Source organism: Musa acuminata, chromosome BXJ2-4, assembly GCF_036884655.1.
Source record: "Musa acuminata AAA Group cultivar baxijiao chromosome BXJ2-4, Cavendish_Baxijiao_AAA, whole genome shotgun sequence".
Classification (NCBI taxonomy): domain Eukaryota; kingdom Viridiplantae; phylum Streptophyta; class Magnoliopsida; order Zingiberales; family Musaceae; genus Musa; species Musa acuminata.
In genome coordinates, this window is record NC_088341.1 from 43,373,512 (window position 1) to 43,386,042 (window position 12,531).

At 35.2% G+C, this 12,531-nt stretch overlaps 2 protein-coding genes across 2 annotated transcripts; one reads left to right on the top strand and one right to left on the bottom strand.

The window, feature by feature from the left end:
• Nucleotides 1–891: 891 nt before the first annotated feature.
• LOC103982664 (light-harvesting complex-like protein 3 isotype 1, chloroplastic) lies at nt 892–3,412 on the top strand. The gene is made up of 3 exons (XM_009399652.3): nt 892–1,417; nt 2,767–2,904; nt 2,987–3,412. The coding sequence occupies exons 1-3, from the start codon at nt 997–999 to the stop codon at nt 3,238–3,240; spliced, it is 813 nt and encodes a 270-aa protein (XP_009397927.2). The 5' UTR covers nt 892–996; the 3' UTR covers nt 3,241–3,412.
• Nucleotides 3,413–3,974: 562 nt separating this feature from the next.
• LOC135611071 (uncharacterized) lies at nt 3,975–9,969 on the bottom strand. The gene is made up of 5 exons (XM_065106363.1): nt 9,481–9,969; nt 8,038–8,136; nt 7,001–7,045; nt 5,582–5,719; nt 3,975–4,556 (listed from the first exon to the last, which is right to left on the bottom strand). Exons 1-5 carry the CDS (start codon nt 9,856–9,858, stop codon nt 4,212–4,214), a joined length of 1,005 nt encoding a protein of 334 aa, XP_064962435.1. The 5' UTR covers nt 9,859–9,969; the 3' UTR covers nt 3,975–4,211.
• Nucleotides 9,970–12,531: the final 2,562 nt, after the last annotated feature.

Below are 12,531 nucleotides of genomic sequence, written 5' to 3' on the forward strand. Positions count from 1 at the left end.
AAACGGTTCCAGGCTCGATACATATTTCATGATCCAGCCGCTGTCGTCATAAAGTGACATGGGAAAATTACACATATATTTACAATTATTTCACAAAATACACATCTTTTCTTTTAATTTTTATTACAACGTATATATTCTGCATAAGCATATATATATATATATATATATATATATATATATATATATATATATATATATATATATATATATATATACAATCATTCCGAATATTTTTATATAATATATAATAAATAAACATATATGTATATGTTATCATTGTTCTAACTTCTATGTTAGTTATTTTAAAAATGATATTATCATATAATTTATATTAGGTGATTTATTTGAAAATAAAATTTTCAGAAGACACTCTACTTCTTCTTCTTTTATAGTGCCTCTTATTTATTGTAATTCTATGAATATATTTTATTTTTAACTACCTATGGATAAAATCTTATATTGACAAGCAACGAATAAGAGATGAACATAATGAGCAAAGTTATGCGATAATGAACAAATAGGAAGTGACAAACGTATGATGAGAAAAAAAAAAAAAAAGTATTACACAAAAATGGTTAAACTTCGTTCGAAAAATGAGAATAAATATGATAAGTACGATATTTTGAGGCACAAGATCTCATGATGAGAGAACGGGGTAAAGACAATGAATATAAATGATCGGATAAAAATAATAGAGACGATAAGGAAATGATATTTATAAAACTATAATAAATTAGAGTTCGATATGAGAAAAATAAAAAGGTCAGCGTTTTTTTAGATTTTTTTGAAAAAAATCCATTTATATTTATAAAAGAATATTTGTCGGCACTTCTCTTGTGCTTGCGAGACATTATAACAACATTGAAACCTCTACTTATATTTGAGGTGTACATTCCACTGAGCTCAACTAGATAACCAGATAGCAGAAAAGGAGGCTTCTTTGGAGCATTCCATCCCCTTCATCTTCCTCCTCTTAAATCGCGAGCCATCACCATGTCAATGGCCTTGTTTTCCTCGTCTCCTCCTCCGCCCACCACCCTCTCCGCCCTGTCTCTCAAGCACCGCCTCTCCTTCAGAACCCAACTCGCTCTTTTCCCCAGGAAAGCCCCCTCCTTGTTGCTACCTAGGTCCACCGACAACGGTGCAGGGGTGGTGAGCTCTACAGCGACTGTGGCGGAGGAGGAGGAGAAGGATAAGTTGGAGGAGAAGAAGGAAGAAACGCCTCCCCCAGCTGCCGCGGAAAAGGATGTGGAGAGTAAGCAACAATCTCTTCTTGGCTCCAACGGCGCTGCGGCAAGGGGGGAGGAGGTGCTGCCGCCCAAGTTCAAGGACCCCAGGTGGGTCGGGGGAACGTGGGATTTGAAGCGGTTTCAGAAGGATGGGAAGACAGATTGGGATGCGGTGGTGGATGCTGGTGAGACATCTTTATCCCTTGTACTCGCTTGATGTTGTTCCTCTGTTTCGCCATTGGGCAATAGGGCCAACGAATCGTGTACGAAGAAAAAATCACACGGTGGTGATAGATTGAGGAACTTGCATTGAATCATAAGTCATTTAGGCATGACAACATTGCTTTATTTGTGGTGGTGTTTGGGAGCTTTCTTCTTGTTGTAGCACTGTTAAGCTTTTGCAGGTTCTCCATCTATGGTGTTGTTCAGGTATAATTTGTTTGTATCTTCAACTAATTGTTTCTTTGCAGAGCAAATAGTTAAGGCTCATTTGATTGTTATCAAGTTACTTTCGTCGGACTAGTTTACAACACCAAATATGAACCTGGAAATATGTCACTTGATAGGATTCAATTTTTAGCTAAATGCCTAGAATTTGGACAATAGTTAATTGCATCACCCTATTTAGTCCCACTTTGGGTTTGTAAGGAGATGGCTAGATGAGTTTACTCCTATCGATTTGAACTTGAGCATTTTCGGTCAGTGCACCCCTTTCAAGTATATGGATCAGTATTCCATTGGTTCGTGGGGGACCAGTGATTTTAACTTATATATTTAATGAATTAGTTAACCCGTCGAACATTTAGAAAATGAAATTGAAACAATATGTCTCCATGGTTTGTCTAGAATCCTTAACATTTTTTTATTTCCTGGGATGGTATTGTTGAGTATTGAAAATCAACTAAAAGTTTCAGCTATTGATATGACAGGGTTTTATCATCCATGTTGTGGAACTTCACAATACGGGCCTTGGAGACTCGAAGACGAACCTCCAGCTTTGATGTCATGTTAACCATCAACGATTGCCAAAACATCTAATAGGATTTTATCATGTATATTTTAAGAAGGGTCTCTTACATTGTTGGCCTTGACTTTCTAGCAAATTCTTCCTGGTAACACCATGATATGGTAAGGTTGCTGGGTAAAAGGTGGAACTCATTTGAAGGTCATGCATTTGTGATTGTAGCAGGGTATGGATTATTTTTGGTAGAGCAAAATTTGTGAAGCCTCTTTACTAGAAACAGCTTTTTTTTTTTCCTCGGGACATTCAAATAGTTTTAGTATCTAAGTTTACAGTGAACTCGTATCGGTCAAAGTAGATAAGTCGTGACATATGTGATCTAGCATCTGAATCAGTTTCTTTGTATCTGACATTATTGAACTGATTGTAATATTGTTTCTGTTAGTTGGAATCTCAATTAAGATGGTTTTTTATTATCGTTATTCTATACTCTTTATATATATTTTTTGTTGTTTCTGGTGTCAGTATCATTTAAAATTTAACATACACTGATTTCATACACAATTCATTCAGAGGTTAGGAGAAGAAAATGGCTTGAAGAAAATCCAGAAGCATCAAGCAATGACGAGCCTGTGATCTTTGACACATCAATTATCCCATGGTGGTCATGGGTCAAAAGGTTCCACCTCCCTGAAGCTGAACTACTCAATGGTTGGTCTTGTTTTTTACCTTTTTACGTGTCCAATAAGGTTTTGGTCGGTTTCACCTTGAATTGACTGTCTTGTTTATGCAGGTCGTGCCGCGATGATTGGATTTTTCATGGCTTATTTTGTGGATAGTCTGACCGGAGTAGGTCTTGTTGATCAGATGGGGAACTTCTTCTGCAAAACTCTACTGTTTATAGCTGTTGCAGGGGTGCTGCTTATAAGAAAGAATGAAGATATTGACACACTAAAGAAGCTTCTTGATGAAACAACCTTCTACGACAAGCAGTGGCAAGCAACTTGGCAGGAGGATAAAAGCTCTAGTGATTCAAAAGCTAAATAGTCGCTGGATTTTCATTCACAACATCTTTTTTTCTTTTGTTCTATGCCTACCATTTTCCATTTCTAGTGATTTGTCATAGTAATATTCTGGATATGAGCAATGTCAAAGTTCTTTCTCCATGAAGACTAGTGTGCCCAAAGTTGAATTTGAAATGCATCCTCATTTTGAAGAAGTCGATGGAAAAATTTTGGAGAGCAGAATTATGCCATGGATGATCAAGAAGACAAAGTTGTGGCAATTGTTGCAGGGTTTTGTGAGTGATGATTTGCATTGTAGAGAATTGCGCATTCTGCACAGATCGAGAGAGTGCTTCAGTTGGAAGAAGAAAATGTTGGGAGTCTTGGTAGTGAGAAGGCATTCCAAGCATGTGGTATTCATTTCCTAACTGCAGTGGCTGATATGACATACTCAACTGGAAATGGTGACAATCCCACAACCTTGCACATAAACTATCACAATTCTGCCTAAAAAATGTTGGTATTTTTGAAATCTTTGATCAAAAGGGCACAATTTCTCTTCAAACACAGATTCTATGCTGCTTTTATATGTTGTTATGATACTTGAACTTATACACACCCTTGCAATCAACACCAAATGGCTATCTTTGCAGTTTCAGATTGCCCACGCAAATAAGACACTTCTTCACAAGACTTAAATATTTTTTACAGAACAAACTAATCCATCAATGGGCAAATGGAAGCAAACAAGCTTGAAAGACTTTGCAATAAAGCTGCTGATGACAAATATTGATTTCTCATTTCTTTCTTTACAAACATACACTGGTTCCCAGAGCATGTAGAACAGAGATTATGTTCCTCCGATGCAACCATGTTTAGGGAGATAACTGTATGCAGACTCTATAAAAGTTGGTCGACAAGAGACCACATTTTTAGCTATCAACATCGAGCTTAATGTATTAGGTCTGGGTTATGTCTTGATACTAACAAGGGAAATAGCAGCTAAGAGTGCATCTAAGACTCTCTTGCACCTATATCTGCAACTCGCTTGAGCTTTAGATTTATAGGTTTTTCCAACACTAACACATTAATGTTGTCCCACACATCTGACTTCGTTCCAAGGCCAGCTATTTTTTCTGCAATATCCATGTCTTCGGGCAAAACGGCACCAAAGACTGTGTATGCTCTTCTCCACTCATTGTGATTTGCCAGGCTGATTAAGAAATCAGGGCCAGAGTCAACCCATGCAACAGATCCTCTCGTTAATGCAGGGCAAGCCTCCAATGGTGACTTCTTGAATAGAAATCCTTCAGCTTCTAGTGTTCCTTGAATCAAAGCAAAAGGAGGACCAAAAGAAGCCTGTATGATTCAGAAAAGGATCGCCAATGAGAACATGAAAATGTATGACGCCTGTAGAGGACACGTTATGCATAGTCAGCCATCATGAAGGTTTCGTGTAGACTGTAGAGTAAGATATTAAGTGGTTGTTTCATGCATAATTCACAAGGCTTCACGCATGTAAGGTAACAGTTTCCAAGACTAATATGGGGACAGGAGAAACTAAAATCAATTATGGAACTATGCACAATATCTTAAAGAAGATATTATGAAAGCCATCATGCATAACTGAAGCCAATGAAACTTGTTGGTGTTATTAGCAGTTGAAACTCTAGGAACTGAGGTTTCTATACCAATGAATGACTACCAGTACCATATAAAGAAATGAAAGCAGTTTTGTACATCATAGAACATATATACATGCTTACATTTGCATGTGTTCCGTTACTTTGTCTACATATATGTGCATGCATGTCATATGTGGGTGACAATCTGCATCTAGTATGGTCTTCTGGAAGCATAATATGGTTGGCATAACTAGCGAAGCAGAAAACAACACTCCTTTAATTTAAAGACATATATATTAGTTTGACTTAACAAATCACAATAAATTCTGGCACGGTGAAAGAAGCCTATCAGGCTGTGATGTCAGTATTTAGCCTTGTGCTTTTTCTAGCGAAAAGGGACCTCCTGCATGTGAAAAGATGTAACGCAAAGATGTACTCTCCTTGTGATGGAAACCTAGATATCAAATTGCATGACCACTGTATATAGCTTTGTGCTTTTCTATTTTGTGAGAAGGGAACTAATGAGTGACAAAAGTTGTGGATCGTGACCTACATAGAACAAAGATATTATCTATAAACCTTATCCAGTCCCTTTGATGAAAGAAAATTAAATTGTTAAACTAAATTGTGTATAAGCATGTCAGTTCTCTGCAAAAAGAGTGTCTCTTCAATAACACTGTTCACTCCAATGTTTCTGAAAAGCAAGATATCAGAAAGAAAGTAAATAATAATCTTATGGAGAAAGTTAGCGTCCTTTACATCTGATATGTGGTTCCCTTTAGTATCCCAAGAATAGCCTCGGCCTTCTGCGCGATAAATTTGGCAACCAGCACAATGGCGTGATCGCAATAGCTCAAGAATATAGGCAACAGAGTGTGGTGCACAATCAGGGAAAAGCTGTATCAGAAACATAGCGAGGAGAATTTGGTCATTAAAGCCATAATTTATGCTTTGGATTAAGTCGTGGGTAACGAGTAATAAAGGCAAAATATCAGAAACATAGATGAGAATCCACTCATGAAATTGAAACACAAAATTGATGCAGCAGAAGCAGGAAACTCCTAGAACTTCGAATTAGTTACCTTTTCAATCAATAAGTTCATTACAGTAAAGTCTACCAGATAACAACATATAGCCAAGTTCTGACTCATAGAGGAATGATGGTTCATCTCCAAAATAGTTGATATCTTCAGATTACCTTCCAATGAAACCCTAAAATCACAACTATGCTCACTTAAAAAAAAAACTTAATAATTGTTACATGCCACTACGCGATCCAATGATAACATGCAGCATAATAGAGCTTGATGTCTAGTTCAAGTTTAAAAGTCCAGATGGAGTTCAAACTTCAAAATGAAGAATGTTGCCGATGGACAACATTGCTGAAACACTTCACATAATTATTGCTATTCTTATTTGTATCCTTTTTTCCATCCCAGCATTTCCTCTTGATATTTTATTCACATGTTTCCATAATGGAAACCCTATATGCATCCTTTTTACTGTCATAAAATCTTTACAGAAATTATTCGAGCAAGTTCTTATCTTATCATTGACCTGTTTATGAGTAGTGTCTTCGAAAGGATTGCAAACAAAACTTTACCTTATAAATTGGTATACGACACTTCTCTTATTCGATTTGCTTTTATCAATTCATATTTTTCATAGATTTCTATACCATGGAACAATCTGCTTCATTTACCAATCCATTTTTTCCAATTAACTTACTTCTAATATCTATTAGCATCATTGTAACATCATGTTTGATCATGAAGGTATAGATAGAACTAATTTTCTGATGCCAACAAAAAACTCAAACCAATTGTTTTAATTTACATATCAATCTTTTTTTTCCAGAAAAAAAGAAAGAAGAGCACAATGTTTATCATCACATGCTAGCTAAGTTCCCAAGGTCAATATAATAATGGAACCATCTGAAAAAACTGAAAACATCATGGAGAATTTTTTAGTTAAACAGTGAAGTAAAATTAGAGGCACTAGATGGTTGGTATATGAGTGGCCAATCAGAAACAAGCAACAACCTTAAACTACTAGTAATGAGAATGATATATATTTGCTGCATGTAAAAGAAAAGAAGATAGCAATCACCAGGTAGAACAATTTGTGGTTGTATTTTAGCATTGGCATTGATATAATCATATAGACATGATCACTTACTTTGATACGAAGTGCTCCATAATCTGTTTCCAGACCAACAATGCCCTGAACAAAAAAAAAGCAAAAAAAAAGAAGATAAGCATTGTTTTGTTCAAAAGGGACAAAAGATAAACCATTAATTTGTCCAAATGTGACTAATTTCTGTTGGTGAATATCACATATATAGAAGGTTGTTTGTTTTCTTTCAAATTCATGCATGCTAATAAGTTATACACAGTTTTTTTGGTGGAAGCCCATGATCCAAATTATGCAGATATAATAACCAAAAATTGAAATATCATATCGTACCGGAGTTTCAACGTTCACTCGGTACGGTACGATACTGTATGCAATTTCGAATAACACACAACATGGATGTCAACAGCATATCCTTTCTTGGGGTTTCTATCTATAAATTTCAACGGGAGTTGCACATAAAGATCGGCACAAAATTGCAATGATGTGCACATAGATCAATATGCTTCAAGCCTTCAACTACTGAAATTCCCATCCATCATAGCACAGAGCAATGACAATAAGCTTCCCATAATAGTTTTTATAAAGCCTTGTGTTAGTTCCAACATAATATCAAAATAAATAATTACTAAAGTACATCAACAATATCTAACTAGGAAAGAAGTCATTGAATTATTAAGTTAGATAGATCGAATATGTTTGAAGTTTGAACAATCTGAAACCAAGAATTGGCGAGGGAAATAGAAAGATCTGGGACCTATATTCACTGAAAAATCCTTCATAGGAGCCATATATTGGTAATACCGAACACCAATTAATATAAGTTTCATAGTAACACTATGATGAAATAAGGCTGCAAAAGAATCAAAAAAGAAGATTCACAAAATGTGGAAACTTTCCACTCTGGTACGCAACTAACTACTTACCCAATAATATGAGTATAGATCTGATGCCACAACACATATCAGTAAAAGAATCAACTAAAAAGATATTGTTTAATTTATCTCAATGACGCAAGAAAACTCTACAAACAATTCTACATATAACTATTAACTGGCAAAAAGCTCTAAGGAACAACTTACCTCTCCTTTTCCATAAATAAGACCAGAAGTCCAGATCACCTTTTTCCCAGAGTCATGTAATGCAGGAAGCAAGACATCTTCCTGTTTCTTCAGCCAGCACTGTTAATAAGTGCAATTGAAAGTTATGATACTATTTAAGGTCTTAAACCATATGCCAACATCAATCTGCCAACAGCAAGGAATGAATTCAATGTTTCCCAATGTTCCTTAAATTTATAGACTAAGACCTCTTCAATCACTGAGATGAATCTGGGGTGATGTCACGAAAACACAAACGAAATCAATTAGTAATGAAAAACAGTTGGATGTCAGATGTCTTCATGAACATAATGTATATCTTCATTACACCATGGGCTACAAAAAGAGAGCCTTGAAGATGAAGCATTATGATTGTTATGCATTTATAACCACAGTAAATGTGATAAAGATTTGCCTGGATGGAACATAACTGCTCCTTTTTCAGGAAATACTTCCACCGACAAAGAACCTAAGTAGTTATTAGAATTTGTCTGACACTACCATGTCTGGTTACCCATTAAAAGCAAATATAAGAATATTCATCTGATTAATATGCCAAATTTTGTTTACAAATCAAGTAACAAAGAAATGGCAAAGAATGATAGCCCTCTTCCTCAACAAATTATGAGAAATAGGAACAGGATGTTCTCATCCCCCCCCTAACAAGAAACAAACCCACCATGCCCTGGTTTCAGTAAATAGTGCTATCATATGTCACTGTGATCTTCGCAAAGGAAACAGTCCATCAAGAAATGGAGATTTTGTAATTGCATTCTAAATTTAAAGTGGTAGGGAACCAACAGAAGTATATTGACCAATTTGCTTGCTGCAATCGATTCTGCCACTCACATGGAAAGGCAACAAGCAAGCACCCTAGTAGTGTTCCTCAAAGGAGCTTGACGACCATATGGGGAAACAAAAAAGCAATTATCTTCCCTCGTGAATTTGGAGAAGCATGTGAAATTAGTTTCTTGATGTTTCTTGTATGTGAAGAACAAGCAAGGATTATAACATCGACAATGAAACAACAACTACATCAAATGAAACATACACAAATAATGTCTCTCGTCCAAAATCCTCTTTCAAATTGACGGATCTAATAAGCTTAATTCATGTGATATCTGGAAATTCTTGCCCATTGTTTCAAGAAACATGCATCATATCAAGAAATATGAGTTTCTTGATTCACCCTGGCAAATTCGGTTGCATTGACTCCCTAGGAAAATTATCTTAAATTAGTAAAGGCCAAACCAGAAGTAACCACGGGTCAAGGAAACAACATATTCCTGCCTCGATCAAACAAGATGAACATCAACCATAAAAGTTTTTCCTTTCCTAAATATCACATGATGAACCAAACTTTTAATCAAATGCACCGTAATCCAAGTAAAATAGACAAAAGAGAGAAGAAAGAAACAAACTGACCTCCCCGAACCTGTCGCCGCACCGCTCCCTATCGCCGCAGAACACCCAGGAGTTACAGAGGCACGGCCCATCCTCGCCACACATGGACTTGCAAGCTCGGCAGCACTCCCTGGACGAGTTGAACTTGTGATCGGTGCCCCACTTGATGGCGGCCCCCCAGAGCTCCAGATGCTCCTGCCCCCTGCAGCAATCCTCGTCGCCGCTGGCCGCTCCCCTCCCCTCCTGCCCGGCACCGTCGTACGAATGCGCCGAGAATCGGGATTCCGGCCGGCGGAGGGCCGTCGACAGGGCGAGGTAGGCCAGGGGGCACGAGACGAGCACCGCCGCGACGAGGATCCAGAAGGGCCGCCCGCCCGCCTCGGTTGGCCTCCTCCCCATCCGACGGGATCGAGAGAGGTTTACTCTCTCTGCAAAAGGAGGAGGCGGAGAGAGTTGCTCTGATTCGAGGGATTAAGGCACGGCCACGGACGAGGAGGAAGGGTGCAACGAGAGATCGCTAAATAGGCAAAGTGGTGCGCCACGAGGAAGGGCAAGTGCGGTTTAGTGGAGGGATGACAATCCCCTGCATCTTCCGAACCAAACATTAGCTTTTTTCACTTTCACAAACGCCTGTGGATCCCGCTTCTCCTCTGGGCCCCACTGCATCTGAGACGGCAGGTTGAGGGGGAAACTGTGTGGCGTGTCCGCAAAGGAGAGGTGATCTCCGACTCGCCCGCGGCAGGTAGGTACCTGTCGAGGCTCTATCCCACTCATCGGAACTGGTGGGACCCTTCTGTTTCCTTTTTTCCGAAGTGGTGTAGGTGAGACGGAGACGGCAAACGGGTTGTGTGTTTGTGAGTATATATTTTTATATGGTCTTTAATTTAAACCATAATGGGATATTTATTGATAGCTTGATAGCTTAAAAAAAAAGAGGATATTTATCGATGAAGACTTGAGATATATACGGATAGAAAAATGGAAATCTAAACAAGCGTTTTACCTAATAAAATTTTCGCAATTGATTTTTTATCGGATGACATCTCGTTACTTAAAAGATATTTTTTTATAAACAAAAAAATATAAATTAAACCCAATTAAACCAATGATATTTGAATTGTTCCAAAATGAATCAATTTTACATTGATTCAATTAAAATAGTCTGGTTATCTAATTGGCACAAAGGTTGGGCAATGATATATCGTCGGCTTTTCTTACTTGCTATTGATATCTCATCTGTTTTTTTATGTAATGACATTATCTTAATGACAAAATCTTCTTGACGATATTTTTTATTTTAAACCATCGAGCTTAAGTTGTCTTTATCGTTTCAATTTTATCGGATGTCTCGAAAGAGATAACTTAAGTTCTCCTCATCAAAATAATGACTCAAGAAAGTATTCTTGATTATTGACTCTTCCTCGTTCATATTTCTAAAGCTGGGTAAATCATCCTCATGCTTCACAAAAGTTTATTTTTGTTATCAACTATTTTTATATGGTATGTGATCGAGTGTAATGTTATTTAATTTCAAATATAATTATACAACTTCAACCAAACAAATCTAAATTTTAACAAAATTATTATGTCATTTATGCTAATATGATTAGCATAAGTTTTTTTTAAAGAATTTTATAAATTTCAATAATTATTATTTTTTATAAGTGCTATGATCTTAATTTCAAATGCTATTAGATCGACTTTAAGTCATCTCAATTTTGCATGAAACTACTTAGGCCATGATCCTAATATGATTGGTATATATTTCTTAAAGGAATTTTATAAAGATTAATTATCAAATTTAAGTTTTTTTAGATATATTTTGTAATTCAGTGTTAGTTTCTAGCCCGATACCCGACCTCATGCCACGCCACGAAGTCTATCTTCCAATACATCGATTAATATGTTCTACTTTGGCCTAATATTTAATTCTCATACATCAATCAATTTATATTTTCATGATCGAAATTAGTTTTACGTCACTTAAACATTAATTAGATCATAATTTCATAAATTAATTTTATAATCAAAATTCGATATTCAACAATTTCTCATCCTATATATATATATATATATATATATATATATATATATGCCATATTAAAGTAAACTTGAATTCATAAAATGATAACATTTGAATTCAATATTGAAACAAAGTTAATGATTTTGCAAAGGTCATATACAATTCATCATAGTTAAATTATAATTGTATGCATCATAATATGAGTTAAAACATCGTTGCATGCATAACCATAATTTTAAATAAAATTTAATTATTAAATTTTAGATTTCTTTATAAGGTGATAGAGTATAACTGTGTCTACCTTTTACTAAACCAATACAAACTTTAATGACACAATTCTAAGATAAATGATATTAATTTACTTTTAAAATAATTTTAATTAAATTATTAAAATTTAAGATTTAAAATCAAATGTACTTTAATTTAATTTTGAGTATAAGTGGATAATCTTCTCCTAAACTAACCCAAGCTTCCATAAAAACAATAGAACATGATTTTAAAATGATTAGTGCTATTTTTTAATTTTAAAATATTTATGAGAATTAATTGTTAAAATTAGATATTTTTAATATATTCAATATAATTGAGTGTAATTTAGTTTAATTTCAAGTTTAACTCGATCAATTTTCACTAAACCAATCTAAAGTTTTATACAGTCGTCAGGTTAATTTTGAGTATAAGTTGATAATTTTCTACTAAACCAATCAAAATCTTCCATAAAACCACTAGGACATGATTTTAAAATAATATATATATTTTTTTATTTTTAAAAGATTTTATAAATATGTTCTATCGAGTGTAATTTTGTTTAACTTCAAGTGTAACTTAGTCAAATTTTATTAAATTAATTTAAAATTTTATATTGATTCTAAGATAATTAATAAATTTTATTATTAGATGATTTGATGATAATTAATTATTAAAATATAAATTTTTATAAATCGGTATTATGATTAAGCAAAACTTAGTTGAATTACGAGTGTAATTACATGATAATTAATTATAAAATTTTTGAATGAATTATTAATCGAGTTTAACCTAGTTTAATC